Source organism: Acanthochromis polyacanthus, chromosome 14 (genome assembly GCF_021347895.1).
Source record: "Acanthochromis polyacanthus isolate Apoly-LR-REF ecotype Palm Island chromosome 14, KAUST_Apoly_ChrSc, whole genome shotgun sequence".
NCBI classification, from domain to species: Eukaryota; Metazoa; Chordata; class Actinopteri; family Pomacentridae; genus Acanthochromis; species Acanthochromis polyacanthus.
The window spans coordinates 1842503-1866646 of NC_067126.1; the positions used below are offsets into that span (position 1 = coordinate 1842503).

At 40.9% G+C, this 24144-nt stretch overlaps 1 protein-coding gene across 3 annotated transcripts in view; it reads left to right on the forward strand.

Annotated features, from left to right (window-relative positions):
- The first annotated feature begins 5168 nt into the window (after nucleotides 1–5168).
- ska3 (spindle and kinetochore associated complex subunit 3) overlaps nucleotides 5169–24144 on the forward strand; it is a 29183-nt gene continuing 10207 nt past the window's right edge. The window contains exons 1-7 of one of the 3 annotated variants that reach the window (XM_051958760.1): nucleotides 5169–5413; nucleotides 8498–8904; nucleotides 16083–16144; nucleotides 17276–17429; nucleotides 17512–17929; nucleotides 18006–18067; nucleotides 18737–18933. In XM_051958760.1, coding sequence (XP_051814720.1) covers nucleotides 8790–8904; nucleotides 16083–16144; nucleotides 17276–17429; nucleotides 17512–17929; nucleotides 18006–18067; nucleotides 18737–18933 — 1008 coding nt within the window. In that variant the 5' untranslated portion in view covers nucleotides 5169–5413; nucleotides 8498–8789. The remainder of the gene's footprint in view (nucleotides 5414–8497; nucleotides 8905–16082; nucleotides 16145–17275; nucleotides 17430–17511; nucleotides 17930–18005; nucleotides 18068–18736; nucleotides 18934–24144) is intronic. The other 2 variants (XR_007946493.1, XM_051958758.1) reach the window with 2 other exon arrangements.

Here is a 24144-nt window from a genome sequence, read left to right on the forward strand (position 1 = left end):
TTCAGCCTACCTATTGTTTTACATAATTTCAGTTCATCACTGCAGCTGTTCCATCGTGTAACTCCTTTTACTGAGACACAGTGAAGTTTCATATTGGTTCTGACTGGTTGTTTTTTGAACATAAAAATTCCTCTGAGATGATATTTGCCTTCTCTCAGTTGAAAAAACCTCTGGATACTGTAAGGTAACTGCTGATTTTTAACTTTATACATAACTTGAATTGTTTTATAATTAACCAGATCCTTAAATTTTAATGTATTAAATTTGATGAAGAGTTGGTTTGTTGGTTCTCTGTAGGTGGATTTGTTCATAATTCTTATTGCTCTTTTCTGTAGGATAAATACAGGCTGTGTATTTGTTTTGTACGTGTTCCCCCAAACCTCCACACAATAATTCATGTACGGGAGTATGAAGGAGCAGTATAAAATGTATAATGAAGATTTATTTAGGAAATATTTGACTTTATGTAAAATTGCCACTGACTTTGCTATTTTTCCTTTGGTGTAGTTAATGTGTGATTTCCAGCTCAGTTTCTCATCTATTATAACACCAAGAAATTTGATTTCAGATACTCTTTCAATCTCTACATCATTTGTTATGAGTTTTTTGGTTGAGCAGGTCGGACGGTTTCCAAATACTATAAATTTTGTTTTGGCTAAATTTAATGTTAGTTTATTTGAATCAAACCAGCTCTTCAATTTTTTTTAGCTCATCACCTACTTCATCCAAAAGTTTTTCCAAATTGTCCCCACAACAGAACAAATTAGTATCATCAGCAAATAGTATACATTTTAATGAACCAGAGACTTTACAGATATTGATACATAAAATAAACAATAATGGTCCCAATACTGAGCCCTGAGGAACCCCACACTTTACTCTTAGAAGTTGTGATTTTGCCGAGCCCATTTGTACATACTGATTTCTGTTATTCAAATAACTGATAATCCATGCAAGTGGTAGTCCTCGTATCCCATATTTCTGCAGTTTTATTATTAACAGGTTGTGATCAACTGTGTCAAAAGCTTTCTTTAAATCTAAGAACACTCCCACTGCATATTTCCGTTTTTCTACAGCAGTTGTTATCTCTTCCACAAATTCCATGAGTGCCACTGAGGTACTCCTGTTTCTCCTAAATCCATATTGTTGATCATATAGTATGTTATGTTTAGTGATGAAGTCATGAAGTCTTACGTAAAATATTTTTTCCATTATTTTTGAAAATTGTGAAAGCAAAGAAACTTGTCTATAGTTAGAGAGAATGTGACAATATCCTGCCTTATAACAGGGTATGACTTTTGCTGTTTTCATTTTCCGTGGAAAGACACCAGTTTTCAGGGATTGGTTACATACATGCATAAAGGGTTTTACCACACATTCAATTATTTGCTTAACCAATGACATGTCAATACCATCACAATCTGCAGATTTCTCACCCTTAAAACTTTTCACAATGTCAGTAATTTCTTTTTCATTTGTTCCTTTTAAAAACATGGTTTCAGTAACTTGTATGTTTTTACTTTCGACCTCATTTCTGTCACCCAAACTTATAATGTCTCTTGCTAAAGCAGGACCAACACTGACAAAATATTCATTAAATTCCTTTGAGGCTGAAGTCATATCATTTATAATCTCGTTTTTTGGGGTTACGAAATAATTTGAATATCCTTTTTTCCCAGCTCTGTTTCTAGTAATTTCATTCAGTAGTTTCCATGTACACACGTGGACAAAATTGTTGGTACCCCTCAGTTAAAGAAGGAAAAACCCACAATTCTCACTGAAATCACTTGAAACTCACAAAAGTAACAATAAATAAAAATTTATTGAAAATTAAATAATCAAAAACAGCCATTACTTTTGAATTGTTGATTAACATAATTATTTAAAAAAAACAAACTAATGAAACAGGCCTGGACAAAAATGATGGTACCTCTATAAAAGCTTGAAAACTATTTGACCAGAGTGACATGATTAACTCAGGTGTGTCATTTAATTGACATCACAGGTGTTTCCAAACTCATAATCAGTCAGTCTGCCTATTTAAAGGGAGACAAGTAGTCACCCTGCTGTTTGGTGAAAAGGTGTGTACCACACTGAACATGGACAACAGAAAGCGAAGGAGAGAATTGTCCCAGGACATCCGAAAAAAAATGATAGACAAACATCTTAAAGGTAAAGGCTATAAGACCATCTCTAAACAGCTTGAAGTTCCTGTGACAACAGTGGCTCATATTATTCAGAAGTTCAAGACCCACGGGACAGTAGCCAACCTCCCTGGACGTGGCTGCAAGAGGAAAATTGATGACAAATTGAAGAGACGGATCGTTGGAATTGTATCCAAAGAGCCCAGAGCAACCTCCAAAGAAATTACAGGTGAACTCCAAGGCCAAGGTACATCAGTGTCAGATCGCACCATTCGTCGTTGTTTGAGCCAAAGTGGACTTCATGGGAGACGACCAAGGAGGACACCACTGCTGAAAAAAACTCATAAAAAAGCGAGACTGGAATTTGCAAAAATGCATGTTGACAAGCCACAAAGCTTCTGGGAGAATGTCCTTTGGACAGATGAGACCAAACTGGAGCTTTTTGGTAAGGCACATCAACTCTATGTTCATAGACTCAAAAACCAAGCATACGAAGAAAAGAACACTGTCCCTACGGTGAAACATGGAGGAGGCTCAGTAATGTTTTGGGGCTGCTTTGCTGCATCTGGCACAGGGTGTCTTGAAAGTGTGCAAGGTACGATGAAATCTGAAGACTATCAAGGCATTCTGGAGAGAAATGTGCTGCCTCGTGTCAGAAAGCTTGGTCTCAGTCGCAGGTCATGGGTCTTCCAACAGGACAACGATCCAAAACACACAGCCAAAAACACCCAAGAATGGCTGAGAGAAAAGCGTTGGACTATTCTAAAGTGGCCTTCTATGAGCCCAGATCTGAATCCCATTGAACATATGTGGAAGGAGCTGAAACATGCCATTTGGAGAAGACACCCATCAAACCTGAGACAACTGGAGCTGTTTGCTCATGAGGAGTGGGCCAAAATACCTGTTGACAGCTGCAGAACGCTCATTGACAAATACAGAAATCGTTTAATTGCAGTGATTGCCTCAAAAGGTTGTGCAACAAAATATTAAGTTATGGGTACCATCATTTTTGTCCAGCCCTATTTCATTAGTTTGTTTTTTTAAATAATTATGTTAATCAACAATTCAAAAGTGATGGCTGTTTTTGATTATTTAATTTTCAATAAATTTTTATTTATTGTTACTTTTGTGAGTTTCAAGTGATTTCAGTGAGAATTGTGGGTTTTTCCTTCTTTAACTGAGGGGTACCAACAATTTTGTCCACGTGTGTATGTCTGATGTTATCCTTGTTTTTTTCCAGTAATTTACTGTAATACATCTTTTTGCTGTCTCTTATAATCCTTGTCAGTTTGTTTTTATATGTCTTATATTTCAATTCTACTTTATTTGTTCTCTTCTTTAAAAACTCTTTATATATTGTTTTGTTTTTTTTTTACATGAACTTAATATACCGTTTGTAAGCCAAGGTTTTTCAGCAGCTTTCTGGTTTACTACTTTTGTTTCCAGAGGACAGTGTTTATCATACAGAGCAGTTATTATGGACAGAAATGTATCATATGCTTCGTCAACATCTTCCACATAGACTTTACCCCAGTCGTGGCTCATGAGATCTGATTTAAATGAGTTAATTGCGTGCTCAGTTTTATGTCTTATCGTTTTGTAATCTACAGCCCGTATCTTTTCACTACTGTGGCTCTGTATAACTGCAAACACTGGCAGATGATCAGTTATGTCATTTAAAATCAATCCACTCTTGACTTCTTTGTTAATTACATTTGTAAAAATGTTGTCTATTAATGTAGCACTCTGTGTTGTGATTCTAGATGGACGTGTTATAGAGGGGTATAGACCTAAACTGTACAGTGAATTTATGAATTCAAATGTGTTTCTTTGGTTCTGTGGATTTAAGAGATCAATATTAAAGTCCCCACAGACAAATAACATTTTCTTATTATTTACTCTGTCATACATACTAACCAGCTGATCCCTAAATGTGTCTATGCATGACCCTGGAGTTCTGCATACATTGCTAATTATTATATTTTTACCTTTTTCTACTTCTACTTCCACTGTTACACATTCCATAATATTATCTACAACCAATGGCATACTTTCCATATTTTTACATCTCCAGTTTTTGTTCATGTACAGAGCAACTCCACCACCTTTTCTTTTTTTCCTGTTGACAGAAAACATTTCATATCCTTCTATATCAGCAGTAGCTGTTTGCTCTGGGCTGAGCCAAGTCTCTGAGATAGCAATTGCCATAAATTGTTTGTTTTACCCTTTAACCTGCGGTCAATTTTCCCCTGAAATTTCTACTGAAGATGTACAGAAAGTAAATTGAATGCTGTTCTTGAACTGTTTGGAGTACAGGCATGGCTGGGGTCTCCTTTGAAAGCTGACAACCTGCATTGTCACCCAGTGCAGTCAGAATTACTCTAGGTGCTACTGGCACAGAGTTATTTATGTTGGAACACACTGAATTAGGAGGAATTTTATTCACGCCTAAATTTTTCCCTAATAAAACACCTGAAAATCAGTGTGGCAGCACTGTGACAGCTTGAAACACAACATGGCAACAGCCTGGGGTCTTACATAGTTCAGGACAAAATTTCAGAGCAATACTACAAGAAATGAGTGTTTCACACGTTTTTGTACTAATATGCCCAATTATGTCAATTTTGGACACCCTATGTACACCCTGTGAAAAAATGGTATATGGTCGTTTATTAGCCCTTTTTCACACTATTTTCACTCCAAAAACTCAAAGAACTAAAAAAAAATCACTTCAGATAAGCTTCAGTGCGGATCTTGATCTGAATCAGAGGCACAGACGGAGACAGAGAAAAGCAGCCGCAGCAGGAGAGCCGGAGGTGTGAAAAATCACACTGGGCCGCTAAAACCCGCCTCTCGGCTATTCAGCAAGCTCATTGGCTACATGCCCTGTCAGTCAAACGTTTCCTCCGGCGTCATTTTGCTCTGAATTTAGTGAATAGATGTGAGTCACCAGATCCATCGGTCTCGGCAACGGCTGGCTGTTCCGGCTTCGGAGGCAGCGATGAGTCACTTGATTGGTTGAAATGCGGTTGGGATCGAAAGCAGAGGCTGAATCCCAAACCGCCCCCTACACACTATCCCTACACACTACCCCTCCGTTTGCGCGTTCCCGTGGAGGGTCCTCCATATTAAGGGCCGTCCCAAACCACGTAGTGCGGAGGGAGAGTGGACTGTTCAGCCCTTAAATAGCGAGTCTGCATCGATGCTCACTCCGGACAATTTTTTCAGGAAGTGCAACGTCGAAATGGAGGAGGAAACAACATATTGATGTAAGTTCCACATGCGTCCATTATTTCTCTCGATCACACAACTTTTCTGGAAAGATGTTTACAGCTGGCTGAATATTGACTTAAACAATTCTTTGTTTAATAAGCTGCAGGTGATGGTTTATATGGATGGTCTGCCAAAAAACATTTCTAAAATGGTGAACATTATTTGCATTATGGGGAAGTATCATATACATCAAAGTAAATGGAAAAACTGTAAACCCTCTATAATCTGCTTTAAAAATGATCTATTATCCTTAAAGATACTGTCAGAAGTAAATCAGTCTTTATGCGATTTATATGAAACCTGATTAAAGTCTCTTGTTTTCTAAATTATAATCCTGTGTAATGTAACCACGCTTAATAACTTTAAGTCATTAACCCCTATTATTGGATTATTTTGTTTTAATTTTTTTAAAAGTTAAAATGCATTTTGTTCATGTAAAGGAATGTCTTATCTACCTGTCATTATATTCAGAAAGCTTGCTAGGTTCAGATCTAAGCAGATTTGTAAATGGAAATGTGAGTTTATTTTCTTCTTGTTATTGTTCTTTTTTTGTTATATTAATTAAATTGTGGAATAAAGACCTTAATAAAAATTTTTAAAAAAAACACTGACAGAACATCACAAAAAGAGTGGTGTAAAAAGATAAATCAAAAGAAATAAATCGTCTTCTCTGCCGACGTTTGATTTAATTGTGCACCCCCTGACACCTTAAAATTTGAACACAACTGACAGAATTCATTTATTCATTTGTTGGATTTGAAATGCCAGATAATAGGATTGGAAAACATGTGAGTGAAAAAAAGTGGGATGCTTTCGTCTTCTGGAAGCAGCAGCAATCCTTGTTAGTTGCAACCTGTGCCACAGCGCTACAGCCATGACAGTAGGCGTCTTTGTGTTACCATGGCGATGGCGTCTTCCGTTTTCCAGTGAGGCGACAGGGCGTCCCATTCATAGATATATAGACCTTTTCGCAGTGACGTCAGAGTCTGGGACACGTGACCATACCTTCCTTAGCAACGCACGCCGCCATTTTAAGAGGGGGCAACAAAGTCATTAGCAACCGTGATTTGACCGCCGAAACCACGCGGTTTTGACCCGGAGAAAAACGTCTGGTGATTATTTCGGAAATCTTGAGCCAAAACCCAAGCTACGGTATAAAGAAAAAATAGAACTGGTTGGTTTGCGGTCATGTCCGTACCAAATTGCATTGGGATCATGGGAAAACGACCCTACTACATGTCCAGATCTTCATTGGCACTTCATTTATGAGTACCTTATCAACAGCCCAGGCATCCACACAATGGAGAAGATGAAGACTTATAAAAGCCTGGACTCATACGTTTTCTTTGAGGTATGCTTATATTTATACGTTGTTGTGCATACAGGTCAATGTCAGAATGATAAATGCCTTGTAAGATACGGCTACACCAGCTCCGCTATGCTAAGCTAATGTTAAGCTAACGGGGTGAGCCATTACACCTTTTAATTTCAAGTGGAAGTAGTGTATGTATATTCGTTAGATGTGCATTATCAAAACTGAGAGTCAGATACCTATAAATGAGCTCTACCCACCCTAGGCCCAAGGGTATGAGGTGCTAACAATAATGAGGACAATGCTGCTGATTACAGCATAGTAGTTAGCAGAACGAAAGGGAGGAGAGAAGGTTTAAAAATAGCAGTGTGAGTAGAAAGACCCCTGACTTTTTGTGGGAAGCACAGCCAGCACTAGCCTAAGCTAAGTAGCTAGCCCTCAACATTTCAGATAATTATAGACATCATAAGCTGCAGTCAATTCCAGCCACTTTCAGTACAAAAAAAATCGCTAATATTTGTAAATAAAAATATGACGAGAAATACAGGGAATATTGGACGCGCATCGCGAGGTGCATTTCCTTGAAAATGACCTATTCGTGGAGTATATACCGACTTCAAGACATGTTTTGGACAAAATATGTTACTGGCTTGTGTCATCTGGATGTAAAAGGTTGGATTATGGCCGTTTTTGTGGAATATTTTCATCTGTGTGTAATAATGAATCCGGAAATGTGAGTCGCGCTGTGTATGTTGAAGCCGGGTATAGAGAAAGGATGGATGAATATTCGTTGTTTGTCGGACAAATGTGTTTTTCTCATCCGCTGTGGTAATCACATCTGAAAGTGGTTTATACCGGCGGATTCGTGAGAATCTAAGCTTTCCATCGGCGTATAGTGTTTGTATAATCGCGTTTGCAGTTTCGGACATTTAGCAAATTCCTTATGCAGATTTCAAAGTGTACCGCGGGCGGGACACTGAAGCCCAACTGGTTAAGCTTATTAATTAATAATTTCAGAAAATCAGTTAAGGGGTAATAATTGCATGAAACATAACGTACCATTGACGAAATACTGACTGCAAACATAGGACCATTTTGACTGTGGGCTCCATGTGGTTCTATTATTGTTAATCCGCCTCAATGCTGTGAGCCATAAACTCCTTTTCTGGCCCTTTTCAGTCGGAATCCTGTAAAAGGAAATGTTCTTGTTGCTCCATGACTGAGAACTACAGCCAAAAACAGCGCAGGTTTTGGGCATATCTGCTTTTGGTCGTTCAAATCGGGAGGGAAACGTGGGAAAGTAATGGTCGTCAAGGCAAAGCATACCCCTCTTAAAATGGCGGAATCGCGTTGCGAGGGCCGGTGACCGGCGGTGACGTTCGATGATGACGTTTCGGAAAAAGGTCTATAGCACTTTGTGCTGCATTTTAATTGTATGAAAAAGTGCTCTATAAATAAAGTTTGATTTCATTTGATTTGATTATAACAGTAATAATAATGGTAATAATAGCAGTAATAATAGTAATAATTGATATAATATTAAAAGTAGTAGTAATAATAATAATTATTATTATTAACAGTAGTAATAATAGCAGTATCTATCTATCTATTTATCTATGGCAAAACCAGCATTGTAAAAAAAATATCCGAGCACCTTGTATAGTAGGTACACGTGTGACGTTTCTAAAAATCAAACAGTTTGGCAATCAGTTCAAAATTCGGCGAATAATTCCACTTTTAGATTCAGCAGTACCTCTCTCCTCCATAGATGTCTATGCACCGCTGCCTCGGCTGGCCCCGAAGCAAGATGGCGGCGCTGCAGGCACATCGCTCGAGTCGACTGGCGCATTCAAACACACGAAGAAGAAAAGCTTCCGCTCAAAGCCGGAAGTGGCGCCAAAATCCAAAAGTTGTTTTTTCCGCTGGAGGACAGAAGGACAGAAGGACTAACTAACCTTCCACACTTGACTAGTTTATTTAGTATTTTATTTCCTCAGAAGGACTAACTAACTCCTCGTCAGGAACTGGTCCGGACCAGTTAGTCCAGTCTGAGCTCTAAAATGGATCCTACGTCGCGGTTCTTCTCCAGACTGAGGAAGCTGGCGGTGACTCTGGAGTCTGAGACCTCCAGACTCCAACAGACGTTTGAAAGCCGTAAAGAGGAACCAGACAGAGGTGAGTGAGACACACCTGTAGTCCGGACAGGTACAGGTAGCAGTAGGGTTGTTACTCCCAGACATGAAAATAAAGGAGGAAAACCATGGCTCCTCAGGGCCACAGTTCAGTGAAGTTGGAAAGATATTCAGAGATTCAGACCTTCAGCATCAATAACTCATTAAGTCAAAACATAAACAATGCCTCTTTCTATCGTAGTGAGGCAGTGTGCTACAAGCCCAGATTGTTTTTCAAGCTGCAGGAATAACACTGGTGTGAGCAGGAGCCAGTTTATCAGAGTGAGGTTATTGAATATTTTTGTCTCTCTTTGCTGTTGCAGACGGTCCCTGTTCACTCCATAGACACCAATGATATTTCTGCAACTTGATAGACAGCTACTTTAGATAAAACTGGGCTTGTAGCACATCATCTGCCTTACAGCGATGGGAAAGAGGCATTGTTTCTGTTTTGACAACCTATATCTAATGAGTTATTGATGCTGGAAGTCTGAATCTGTGAATATCTTTCCAACTTTACCAAACGTGGGGCCACAACAACCCAAGGAGTGGTTTATTTAATTTAGAAAAAGTATTTAGCCATACTTAAAGCTTTAAGTGCTTTATTAACACAAAACTAAGAGTTCTGTGTTGTTTTATGATCACAGGTTCTGTCTAAAAAGATGTGGCATCATTTTAAACAGTGAAACCAAACTAATAAAATGTAATGACCAACCAGTGTGTAATACTGGATTCTGCAAAAACTGAATGCACAATACTGGACAAAGAAAGTCTCTATAGATATTTTTCCCATCTAAATCTTAACACAAATAACGTTTTAACTTATTTATGTGTATATGAATGTATTTACTGATCACATATAGGTTATTAAGTAAATATTTGTTAAAAACTAAAACACTTTTTTTAAAAACAACGTAGGCATTTATTGACTCACTGAAATACTGTAATGTACTGTATATTGTAATTTTGAAAATATCAAAGACTATTTGTTTCAATTTAAAGCACTTTTCAATATAGTAGCTATCTCAGAAACTTGGATTAATGTAGATAAAGGTACGGACTTTAAAATGTGTGGCTATGAAATGTTTTGTATGAACAGACAACACAAGAAAGGAGGTGGAGTGGCTTTATACATTGATAAAAGCATGGACTGCAATCTTATAGAAAATATGTCAATAGTAGTGGAAGAAATATTTGAATGTATTACTGTGGAAACTGTGTTAAAGAAAAGGAGAAACATTTTTGTAAGCTGTGTTTACAGAGCTCCAGGATCCGACATTAATTTATTCAATGAATGGATGGAAAGGTTATTTACTATAAAAACAAAAAAAGATATTATAATATGTGGAGACTATAATATAGATTTATTAAATGCAAATCAACATAAAAATACAGTAGATTTCATTGATACAATGTACAGTATTAATTTGTATCCTCTAATTACAGCACCAACCAGAATAACAGCCCACAGTGCTACTTTAATTGATAACATATTTTCAAATGTTATTGATGATAAAATAGTTAGTGGTTTATTAATAAATGACATTAGTGATCACCTTCCTGTCTTTATGGTGTATGATGCAAATTACAAAACAGATAATGAAAATTGTTTTAACTACTGTAGGATTAAAACAGAGCAATCATTGAAAGATCTAAAGAACGATCTAACCTCTTGTGATTGGGACTGTATTTATGATAAGTCAGATGTAAACACAGCTTACAACTCCTTTATGGAAATCTTTATTTCACTTTATGAAAAAAATTGTCCAATTAGAAAATGCAGAAAGAAAAATGCTTCAAATACTCCATGGATAACTAGCGGCTGGTAAATGCGTGCAAAAAGAAAAACTATTTACACAAACAATTCTTGAAGTATAAGACTAGTGAGGCGGAACAGAAGTACAAAAAGTATAAAAACAAATTAACAAGCATTTTAAGGGAGAGAAAAAAGATTATTATACTAAATTACTAGATAGTAAAAAAAACAATATTCAAAGTATGTGGAAGGCGGTGAATAATATAATTGGGCACAGTTCAAATAGCCCGTGTTATCCAGAGTATTTTGTGGAAAAGGACTTGGTTATTAGTGATAAAGAAGAAATTGTAGATAGATTTAATAATTTCTTTGTGAATATCGGACCTGAACTTGCTAGAAATATTCCAAGTGGCAGTGAACAGTTCTGTAATTTGATTGAGACAAATCCAAAGTCAATGTTTCTTACTCCAACTAATGAGGATGAGGTATTGGAGACTATAAGGAAATGTAGTAATAAAATATCACAGGATGCTAATGGAATAGACATGAGAACAATTCAGCTTGTGGCTGAAGCAATTGTTAAGCCACTCACACGTATTTGTAACCTGTCATTTCAATGTGGACAGTTTCCCTCAGAAATGAAAGTAGCTAAAGTAATCCCTTTATTTAAATCAGGAAACAAACATTGTTTTACAAATTACCGGCCCATCTCCCTTTTGCCGCAGCTCTCAAAAATACTGGAAAAATTATTCAATTTAAGACTTCTCAGTTTTATTGGAAAAAATAATTTGCTATCCAACGCTCAATATGGCTTTAGACAAGGACGATCAACATCACTGCTTTAATTGATCTTGTAGAGGAAATCACAAACTGTATTGAAAAACATGAATTTATTATTGGAATTTTTATTGATTTACAGAAGGCTTTTGATACGATTGATCATGACATTTTACTAAATAAACTGGAAAAATACGGTATTAGAGGAATTCCACATAACTGGCTAGAAAGCTATTTGGAAGATAGGCAGCAGTTTGTACAGATTGAGCAATATAAATCTTTAAACCGGAGCATTTTATGTGGGGTACCGCAAGGTTCAATTCTTGGGCCAACATTGTTTTTACTCTACATTAATGACATTTGTAAATTATCTAAAATCATGAAATTCATACTTTTTGCAGATGATACTAATATTTTATGTTCTGGAGAAAATTTGGAGAATCTTCAGAATGCAGTAACTCAAGAATTGTGTAAGTTAAATAATTGGTTTAACATAAATAAATTGTCTCTGAACTTAAAAAAGACCAAATTTATGCTGTTTGGGAAACGGAATAAGGATTTACCCGTGCAAATTACTGTTAGTAATACAGTTATTGAAAGAGTAAAGCAAAATGTGTTTTTAGGTGTAATCATTGATGAAAGGCTATCTTGGAAGCCTCATTTAAATCATTTACGTTCAAAAGTAGCTAAGTGTGTTGGTGTGATGAAACGATGTAGTCTGATGCTCACTCAGAGAGCTTTATTTATCTTGTATCACTCCTTCATTATGGCATACTTGAGCTATTGTATTGAAGTGTGGGGAAATTGTTACAAAACTAATTTGTTACCTTTAGTTACTCTGCAGAAACGAGCCATCAGAATTGCTCATAAAGTGAAGTATAATGATCACACTAATCCACTGTTTCTTAATACCTTTCACTTAAAATTACAAGACTTAGTAAATTTTAAAACAGCTCAAATTATGTATAGAGCATCAAAAAATTCATTGCCCAGTAACATCCAAAATTTATGTCAAAACAGAGATGCTCTTCATAAATATAATCTGAGAGGAATTGATAAATTATACCAGCCCAAAGTAAAGACAACCCTAAAGTCTATGTGTATCTCGGTGAAGGGAGTTATATTATGGAACAGCCTATCTGAAGAAACTAAAGCTCGTAAAAAATTATTTAGGTTTAAAATCACATTTAAAAGACACATAATGGAAAAGTACCAAGAGGAAACGATCTAATAAGGCAGCCATGAGCAGACTCATGCTCACTGTGTGTGCATGGGCCTGGGTATGGCTCACATTACTTTATTTTGATGTTGTACATATAAATACTTGTTCAAGGGGAGCAGCCAGCAAGTTTTGCTGCCTGCTTCTTTTGGTTGTGTGTTTGTCATGTGCTCTTTTGGGAGAGAGGGGTGTGGGGTCGGAGTATGTGTGGGCCTGTCATTGTCTTGTCTTTGTCTTGTGTTTGTTGATTGTGATTGTAATAATGTTATATTGTACTGTCTGTTGTTGTGAGTGATGTCGAGTGAGAGGCTGGAGCCTTATAAGCGTAAGCTTCTTCCATCCCCTTTTCAAATCACAGGAATGTAAATTTGTACTTATATCTATATATTATTATTATTATTATTATTTGTTGTAAAAAGTATGAACTATGTTATTGCACCCCAGTGCTGATTTGAAATAAAAAAAGAAGAAGAAGTAATACTGTAGAGTCTATGGCCACATCAGCATGATTATAAGGACCGGCAAATAGAGAGGTCTATCTGCTGGACCTCTATCAGCTCCTCACTACATAGTTCCTACGAAGTTTAAACAGGCTGCCCTGAATATTTCCTGTGTTTTATTTTGCTCATTATACAGTTTTGATGCATGTGTGACAGACGTGTATGGAACAATTAGCGTCCTGTGTAGATTCAATATAGGACACAACACTTAATTGTCAAATAAAGGATGATTCCGTATTTTAAGGCGGCGGTCCCCAACCTTTCTTGCACTACGGACCGGTTTAATGTCAGACAATATATTCACGGACCGGCTTTTAAAGGGGACATATTATGCAAACCTCACTTTGTGAAAGTGTTCTTACAGTAGTGTGTGTTGCAGTAGCTCATTATGAGGTTTGAATTTGCAAACTGTCTGTTTCCTCCCTGCCTTGCTACACCACGTTTTGTGAAAATGCCTGCTCAAACGTCTGATTTTGATTTGGGTCCGCTTATGACGAAATAAGCGGATTTAACCCCCCCCCCCCCCCCCCCTCACTGCACCCCCCCCCTCCGCACTGTCCTACCAGCGTGCATTGTCCTGGGTGAGGGAGGGGGTTCTGGAGTGGCGGTTCCCTCACAGCGCCACTCTTCTCTCGTTTCCCGGAGCTCGGCTTCTTAGTGCGGGCGCCGGGCAGGCTCGTGCGAAGTGACCAGGCTCATGGCACCGGTAGCAGCCGTCTGGAGAGCGGCGGCGACGAGGCGATGTAGGCGGCTCGGTCTCTCGCTCCTCTTCTTCCCCGGGCCAGCACTCAGCCATCCTTACGTGCGGCTTGAACGCGGAAGTTGTGGGGGGGCCGGGACGTGAGCCTCTCTGGGTTTCTCGTAGTGCCTCAGCGGCCGGCTGCCAGAGCATCTCCCCAGCCGCCGGGAGCCAGCCGCTGGGCACCACCAGCCAAGAGTGGGGAGCCGCTGCTGTGCAGAAAGCAAACACTCAGCGAGGCACTACGAGAAGCCGAGAGAGCGGAACGCGCGCTCACGTCCCGGCCCCCCCACGACCCGGCCCCCCCACGACTTCCGCGTTCAAGCCACAGTCAGGATGGCTGAGTGCTGGCCCGGTGAAGAAGAGGAGCGAGAGACCGAGCCGCCTACGTTGCCTCGCCGCCGCCGCTCTCCAGACGGCTGCTACCGGTGCCATGAGCCTGGTCACTTCGCACGAGACTGCCTAGCGCCTGCACCGAGAAGCCGAGCTCCGGGAAACGAGAGAAGAGTGGCACTGTGAGGGAACCGCCACTCCAGAACCCCCTGGCTGGCTGCCGGTGGCTGGGGAGATGCTCCGGCAGCCGGCAGAGCATCTCTCCTGCTAGCGACTGCTGCCTGTGGCAGCACACCGTTTCGCCGCGGCGGGTTCTTGGTGTGGTGGAGCTGTCGGGGATTACGGGAGCAAACTCTCCGCTGGCCGGCTCTTTTCCTCTTGGGTTTGCTCCCAAGAGGCGGCTCAGTCCCTCGGTGACAGCTTGTTGGAGCTCCCTCAGTTCTTCCTCCATCTGCAGTCGGGCGAGCGCCATCCCACTTCTGACACCAATGTAGCACTGAGCGCGTGGACAGATGCGTTCATTTGCATACCTGGAAGCAGGCCCAGAAACAGCCTGTTCTGAGGAGGGCTGGTGAGAGTGAATTTTTCGACCGCTGAAACTCCGAACAAAGGATGATTTTGGGGCGAACAAACTTAAATACTATGTTTTTGGGCTTCTGAGACCTATATGACGTGACTGAAAAATAGCATAATATGGGACCTTTAAGGTGTGGCGGATAAATACAATAATATAAAATGATACCACCGGCTAGGGTGACCATAGTCCTCTTTTGCCCGGACATGTCCTCTTTTGACAGGCTGTCCGGCCTGTCCGGCCGGCGTTTATAAAGTCCTTCAAATGTCCGGGTTTTTGATCTTGCCTAGCTTGAGCGTGTCACAGACCAATGTATTTATCATTCACGTTGAATGGTTCCTTTGGAAACACGCTCTGAGAGGCGGAGTTTGAGCCGAACCCCGGAACATGTATTAATCATTCACAAAGCAGTACAGAGGCGCTCCACACTCACTCACTCCTCGCAGGCTGAGAGAGAACACTCGAACAGAAAGAAAATGCCGAAACGCAAATGTCATTTCACTGATGAAATGCGAAAAAAGTACATCAGTGAGTCACAGACAGACGTGGAGGAGAGAATTAATTTCAATTTAAAAAAATAAAACATCGTTCAGAATCAGATAATAAATAATACGGAAATAATGTAAATTATGTATTTTTTTCTGTGCAGCCCGGTACCAATTGACCCACGGACCGGTACCGGTCTGCGGCCCGGGGATTGGGGACCACTGATTTAAGGGAGAGGTGCAAACCCTAGGTAGCAGCCAGCCAGTCATCTTCACAGTCATAGTGGAAGGTTTCCTCTGATTGAAAGTTCTCCAATAGAACATACAGATGAAAGCGATGAGTTAGAACATTGTGTTTTTGTTTTTTAAACTTCAGATGGATGAGAGGACTGGACTGGATTTCATGAAGACATTTCCACCTCTCATCTTGCATGGGAGGTGGAAACGTCTTCAAGAACCCACCAAAGGAATCCAGCTGATTGGGTCTTGAAGACGTTTCTACCTCTCCTCCAAGAAACTGGACTTCATTTATATCTTTACTGAAACTGAAAAGTCCAAAAGTATTTGTACTCATTGAACTTGTTTTAAAGCTTCACCGCTGCTTACTGAGGAAAGAGTATAAATCCTTCTGAACGTCATATTTGAAGTAAAAACGGTGAAAAATTATCTGTCTTTAAAGTTTTCATCATGTATCCTGATGAGACATTCAGGTATAATAAAGACTCTCTGAGGATCCATCTGTGGTTCTGCTGTGAATCATTTTGGACGTAAACATCTGGACTCCTTCTTCTTCTTCCAGAAACCACAGCGAAGGCGATGGGAACGTACCACGAGCTGAACTTCAGCGTGGGGAGCCTGAAGGTGCAGTATCTGCTGATTAATGAGATGTTTTATGGAAGCAGCACCGTTAAAACTTTATTGATCACAGAACAGACTGCAGTGTTCAGGGATTTAAAGTTATTTATCTGGTTTCTACCAGAGATGGAAGAAACTCTCAGACCCACGTAGAAGTCCTATAAGATGTACTTAAAGTATCTGAGTAAAGTATTAGTTCTCTGTGTTGTTGCTGATTCTGTTCTTCATGGATCGTTCCAGAACTGGAGGACGTTTTACATCCAATAATCATCTATTAAATCCTAAAACATGCAGTAGTGTGGAAATATCCTTTAGATTAGATTCTTTAGGTTGTTCATTGTTCTTTTGTTGTTTTGTAATATTTTGTCTTGTTCTTGTTTTTTTTCTGACTTTTGTCATTTTTTCCTTTTTTTGTCTTGCTTGTGGTGTTTGTCTTCATTTTTGTCTTTTTGTGTTTTGCTTTAATCTTTTTGTTTTTTGCTTTTGTTGTTTTTTGTCGTTTGTCCATTTTTGCTTTATAACTTTTTTGTCTATTTTTTGTTTTGTTTTGTGTCATTTGTCTAATTTTTTGTTGTTTTGTGTCTCAATTTGTAATTTTGTTGTTTTTTGTCTTTTTTGTCTGACTTCTGTTGTTTTGTTTCTTGTTTTTGTAGCTTTTTTCTTGTTTTTGTCATTTTGTGTTTCCTTTTTGTCTTGCTTGTGTTGTTTGTCTTTATTTTTGTCATTTTGTGTCTCATTTTTAGAACATTTTGTCTTGTTTTTGTTGGGTTTTTTTGTCTTATTTGTTGTTCTGATCCTCCAGTAAAATCCTCTGTGGTTCAGTTCCAGGTGACTAAATGTTGTGTTCCTTTGTAGACACTCTGTGATCTGGAAGTTGTAATGTGGAAATGATAAACTGAGGATGAATGTTGATGAAACTGAACTTATTAAAGGTTCTTCATGATGTTTAGTAAAAAGATAATTCCTTAAATGAGAACATTCGGAGCCATCAGGAGTTGTGGTTATTTACAGGTTGTGATGCTGTGGTTTTACTGGTTTTACTGGTTTTACTGGAGATCAGACTGGATGTGGAACCTGGACTAAGATGAGGTGGACTCTCCTGGTCCAGATGTTTGACTCTGCTCTGGTCTCCTCCAGGCTCAGATCCAGGAGCAGCTGGTCCAGCAGAAAGCTCATGAGAATGAGGTGGACAGCTTCATCCAGGCCTGTAGAACGATGGAGCAGAAGGTCAGCAGAGATGTCCAGATCCTGAAGGCTCACTGGGAGGAATATGGCTACCAGGCTCCAACCAGTAAGGACTGCTCACAGCTCACTGGTCCTTCCTGTGAAGACGGGACCTGAAGGTGTTTCTGACTGTGGTTTCTCTCCTACAGAAGCTCAGGAGGCTGAGGATGAAGGTCCTGAAGAAGGTGAGGCTGAGCCAGCAGAGAGGGAAGGAGGAGGCCAGGAGGAGGATGGAGAGAACCTCAGCTCTTCTCCTCCAGCAGCACCGACCTTCAGCGACGTGATGAGAACCCCTCAGCTGTCCGACTTCGGTCTGTCTGAGATGCAGCTGAAGAGAACTCTGGCTGGAGCTGAGTGGTGCTCTGAGGTTCCTCCCATGCCTGAGATGAACCTCCCTCACCCAGCGCTGTCCACACCAGCTCCACCTCTGCTGCCTTTAACTCCAAAACGGGCTCTCCGGATGGAAGACGAGGAGCTCCAGACGCCTCAGATGCACGACTTCGGCATCTCGGAGGACAACGACTTCACTGCGAAGCTGCTCCAGAAGAACGCTGAGGAGCCCCACAGGTGGAAAGCACAGCTGCTGCATGGAAACATCTCTGACCTGCATGGACCTTCACTGTTTCTGTTTGTTCTCCTACAGACCAGCGCAGGACCAGCCTGGACCACCAGAGGACTCAGTGTTGGACCGTTTCCAGACCAGAGGTATGGAACCATCAGAGCTCTTCTGTCTGGAACGACCTGGAACCAGATGTTTCCTCCTGAAGAAGCAGAAAAACAGCCGTGAAGTTTTCTGTTCTTTTTCAATCACATCATGAAGGACCTGGTTTCTGCTCCTCTGAGGACTTTGTTCTGAACACCAGGGGTCAGAGGATCTTCTAGTGCAGAAACTCCAACACTAAGTCCTCTGAGCAGAACGACACAAACATAACAGATCATTTATTTTATAACCAGCACTGATCTCCATCCAGATGTTTGGTTCTGTATTTTCACATCTGCCCTCTCTGAACTCACTGAACCTCTGTTGGCTGATTGTTGGTGTTTTAGTTCTCGACAGTCTGGACTGAGCTGATTGTTAGATGACGTTAGAATGAAGTGGTTTCTCAGAGTCCAGCTCAGGTTCTCCTTCCAGCAGAAGACATCAGCTGGAGCTGAGACGTTTGTGGCTTTGATAGGTCGTGTAGTTTTGACTTATTTTTTAAAAGATTCCTGTCAGTTCCTCCAGGTGGTTCCAGGTTCAGGTTTAAAGTTACCAAAATCTTATTTTATTGAGATGTTTCCTCAGACTGGTCCTGCAGATGTTAAACTCCTGATAACTGACAGCAACACGTTGTTCCTCAGACTCTGAACCTGACCTTGTTCTTTGGCCTTCAGCTGACATCCTGGCGTCTCCAGAGCTGCCGGTTCTCTGCACTCCAGGACTGAAGATCAGGAAGACCAACGGTCGGAGCTCCTCATCTGAACCAGACTCTGGAGAGCCAGAATCCCCCACTGGACCCAACCTGCCCAGCACCCCCCAGGTCCCAGCCTTCCAAACCCCGTACATGACCCGACTGGTGAGCACCAAGAAGGTAAGGAGAGCAGCCACAGGACCTCCATGTGGAGATGAAGTTCTGCTTCCAGACACAAACTCACATCAGAGATTTTATTTATTACTCCACCAAGGAAATGGTGGAGTTATGCTGTGGCCGGCGTACGTGAATCTGTCTGTGTGAAACGTTACGGAAAAACAGACTAATGGATTTGGATGAAATTTTCAGGGAAGGTCAGAAATGACACAAGGACTAAGTGGTTAGATTTTGGCATTGATGCGGCTTATAAGTGGATTCACGGCTTTGTTTTGTTTTTTTCTCTTTATTTAATCATCATCATTTTCCACAGCAAATAACACTACAGCCAACCCCCTCCCCCCCGAATGCCCAGCTTCATCCAGAAACAAAGGACATGGTAAAAGTAACACTCAAAAAAACCAAACCAACCAAAAAATCAGAAGACAAAATGAAAGAAAACTTTATAACTGTAAACAATACAAAAATACAAATCAGAAAATAACAAAAAGGATACAATACAAACGGTTATTTTAACACTAGCAAAAGTGATGAACTGATCAGCAGACCTTCATAAGTGTAATTTACACACAGTTTGGTATCCATACATAACATGCACATGCATAACACATGCCTGTGCTCAGCACAAGGTCATTTTTATTAAACATTTCATCCGTTGGAAATAATAAGTCAACTGAGCAGCCTTGGTGGAGAACTGCTCTCTGACTGCTTTTATAGTTCATTTATTTACACCACCATTTAAAGTTTGGGGCCACTGAGAAATGTCCTTATTTTTGAAAGAAAAGAAGTTTTTTTCCAATGAATATCACAGTAAATGAATGATAAATCCAGTGTAGACATAGTTAATGTGGTAAATGACTATTGTAGCTGTAAACAGCTGATTTTTAATGGAATATCTCCATAGGGGTACAGAGGAGCATTTCCAGCAACCATCACTCCTGTGTTCTAATGCTACATTGTGTTAGCTAATGGTGCTGAAAGGATCATTGATGATTAGAAAACCCTTGTTCAGTTATGTTAGCACATGGATAAAAGTGGGAGTTCTCATGGAAAACATGGAATTATCTGGATGACCCCAAACTTCTGAAAGGTGCTGTATCTGTATAGATTTACACTCAACAAAAATATAAACGCAACACTTTTGTTTTTGATCCCTTTTTTTATGAGATGAACTCAAAGATCTAAAACTTTTTCCACATACACAATATCAGCATTTCTCTCAAATGTTGTTCACAAATCTGTCTAAATGTGTGATAGTGAGCACTTCTCCTTTGCTGAGATAATCCATCCCACCTCACAGGTGTGCCATATCAAGATGCTGATTAGACACCATGATTAGTGCACAGGTGTGCCTTACACTGCCCACAATAAAAGGACACTCTGAAAGGTGCAGTTTTATCACAGCACAATGCCACAGATGTGGTAAGATCTGAGGGAGCGTGCAGTTGGTATGCTGACAGCAGGAATGTCAACCAGAGCTGTTGCTGGTGTATTGAATGTTCATTTCTCTACCATAAGCCGTCTCCAAAGGCGTTTCAGAGAATTTGGCAGTACATCCAACCAGCCTCACAACCACAGACCACGTGTAACCACACCAGCCCAGGACCTCCACATCCAGCATGTTCACCTCCAAGATGGTCTGAGACCAGCCACTGGGACAGCTGCTGAAACAATCGGTTTGCAGAACCAAAGAATTTCTGCACAAACTGTCAGAAAGCGTCTCAGAGAAGCTCATCTGCTGCTCGTTGTCCTCATGGGGTCTCCACCTGACTCCAGTTTGTCGTCGTAACTGACCTGAGTGGGCAAATGCTCACATTGGATGGTGTTTGGCACGTTGAAGAGGTGTTCTCTTCATGGATGAATCCTGGTTTCACTGTTCAGGGCAGATGGCAGACAGAGTGTGTGGTGTCGTGTGGGTGAGCGGTTTTCTGATGTCAGTGTTGTGGATGGAGTGGTCCATGGTGGCGGTGGGGTTATGGTATGGGCAGGCGTTTGTTTAACCTGGCAATAGCCAGATTAATAATTGTGTAGTACTTGATAGTACTCCACAATATCAATCTGGGACCGCTCCATGTAAATCCGTTCGGAGGAAAGAGGCACGGATTGGACAATGCAACAGTATGTCCCGCCTCTGACAGGTTTGTTTTTAGCCAATCGCGGGATCTTCACAACGAGCGGAGCCAATTGGTAGATTAAACTCTTACCAAAACCCGTAGGTAAAAAAGCACAAACATCTTTACCATCCAGAAATACGCAAAGCGCCTCTCGTTGTTCTTCCTTCAAAGAAGCGATACGAGATTCAGCTAAAACTGACTTAATAGCAGCATCTACACGATCGTTGTCCTCCGTTGCCGTGTTTTTGATCTACTGGCGCTTGGTGTCGTCTTCACACCCGGATATCCCGCCCCACACACGAATACTGCTGCGTGATTGGCCCAAACCAACTTGGTGCTGTACGAAAAGTTGATATCTCTTTATTGAAATTGAAATATTAACTATTTAAAATACACATACAAATGACACAAACAAGGAACAGCAGGAAGATAAATCTTGTAAACGCTGTTCCCTGTGTTTCATTAAAAAAAAAAAGTGAATGCGGGAGCGGAGCAAGATGGTTTCTTGAGAGATTTGTGAACTCACAAATATCGCGAGAAATCAACTTGCTGGCAAGGTTAGCGTCTGTTATGGACCAAGAACACGGGTGCATTTTATTGATGGCATTTTGAATGTACAGAGATACCATGACAAGATCCTGAGGCTCATTGTTGTGCCATACATCCAAGAACATCAGCTCATGTTGCAGCAGGATAATGCACGGCCCCATGTTGCAAGGATCTGTACACAATTGTTGGAAGCTGAAAATGTCCCAGTTCTTGCATGGCCAGCAAACTCACTGGACATGTCACCCATTGCTCTGGATCAGCGTATACAACAGCGTGTACCAGTTCCGCCAATATCCAGCAACTTCGCACAGCCATTGAAGAGGACTGGACACCCCCCCCCCAATAAAACAAAACTGCACCTTTCAGAGTGTCCTTTCATTGTGGGCAGTCTATGGCACACCTGTGAGCTGGGAGGGATTATCTCAGCAAAGGAGAAGTGCTCACTATCACAGATTTAGACAGATTTGTGAACAATATTTGAGAGAAATGGTGATATTGCAGTGTGTAAGCTTCGTCAAAATCTCTGGTGGCCCGTACAGGAAAATACGGGCCACCAACTCCTGCCAAATCTAAATTTCTGGTAGCCCGTAGAAAAAACTAGTGGCACGTACTTTGCGTTGTTTACATAAAATAAAAAAATAAATATAACTTCTCAGGAGGTCAATTTCTTTTAATGAGCTCTTCTCTTACAACCTGCTTACCATTAGAATCTAAATAATCAGTCTCTCATTACAAAAAAATCAGTCTCTGTTCATCTTTACAATCACAGCTTAGTTGAACTAGATGTCCATCTACATCAACTCATCAACATCTTCAAATTGTGCCAGTCTCTTGAGCCCAGCAACGACTTCTTCCTCAGTCATTTATGGGTTGAAATCATCCAGAAACCCTTCATGAACCTCATCCTCCATGCCTTCCTCTTACCATTGAACTTCCTCCTCCTCCTCCTCCTCATCAATATCTTCCTGAACAGCTGCCTGCTGCTGGACTTCTGCTTCCAGCTGCTGGACTTCTGCTTCCAGCTGCTGGACTTCTGCTTCCAGCTGCTGGTCTTCTGCTTCCAGCTGCTGGTCTTCTGCTTCCAGCTGCTGGTCTTCTGCTTCCAGCTGCTGGACTTCTGCTTCCAGCTGCTGGACTTCTGCTTCCAGCTGCTGGACTTCTGCTTCCAGCTGCTGGACTTCTGCTTCCAGCTGCTGGACTTCTGCTTCCAGCTGCTGGTCTTCTGCTTCCAGCTGCTGGTCTTCTGCTTCCAGCTGCTGGTCTGGTGCTTCCTGAGTCACAGTTACACTGGGCTGACTGTGTATTGCCAACTCCTCAGTAAGGAAAGTAGCTGTTGGCTGTCCTAAAAGTCGCTAGAAGTCGCCAAATGACGCCATCTCCTAATTTGCATATTTCCCAGTTTGCATGTAATTGTAATCAGTGTTGTAGGAGAGAGGAATAACGTTGTGGAAGAGACCAAAAAGTGAGTATAAAACACCCAAAATATGTATTTGTACTAGAGGCTAAATGATGTGGTTTATTTTAGTTTGACAGTGAAGAAACAAGTGAGTATAAAACACCCAAAATATGTTTTTGTACTAGAGGCTAAATGCTGTGGTTTATTTTAGTTTGACAGTGAAGAAACATTTTCATTTATATCCCGCTCTGTAAGTCTGGATGGGATCTGTAATGACTGCGCATGCGTGATTCATCTGCCGTCTGGCCTTGGAGTGATGTGTCCTCTAATCAGACACTGGGTCTGCTGTGGGGTTACTGGACTGACAGTCTGTGCTTTGGGAGGGGGAGAAGCTCACAGCAGCACCTGTTGCTTGTTGAGGACAGTAACTGCAGAATGAGCTGAGTTTTCCTGTCAGAGTCTCCAAAACGGCAGAAAAAGTCGCTAGATTTGTGGCTAGTCGCTTTGGACAAAAAAGTCGCAAGGACGCTTTGGAAAGTCGCTAGATTTAGTGAGAAAGTCGCTAAGTTGGCAACACTGCCTGCGCAGAACAAAGTCTTAACCGTTCCTGTTCGGCCCCCGACCGTGGTCAGACGCAAAGACACAGGAACCCGGCCGTACCGAAGAACACTGCAGCCTTTATTGTCAATTAACAGCGGCTGAACCGTACAGTCATGCATGCTAACCCTGCAGCTACACACCTCCTCTCTCTACCTCCCCGACTGCCGTCTGTGTCGCTCGCGCTGCATTCAGGGCCCCCCCACACACACACGCTGCTCTCTCTCTCTCCCTCTCATAAGGGAGCACACACTGTCATAACAAAAGAAAAAGGTTAGAAATCTTTTTTTTAAAATTTATTTATAAAATGCTTGTTGCCCGGCCAGGCGATGAGAAATGTATAAATTGTATCTGTTTATCGCCCGGGCATCGTTCTGGTCGCTTCGGGCGACTTGGTGACCGTGAACCTTACACACTGACAGTGTGTATGTGGAAAAAGTTTTAGATCTTTGAGTTCATCTCATAAAAATGGGAGCAAAAACAAAAGTGTTGCGTTTATATATCTATATGCTGTCAGTCAAAAGTTTGGACACACCTTCTCATTCAATGATTTTTATT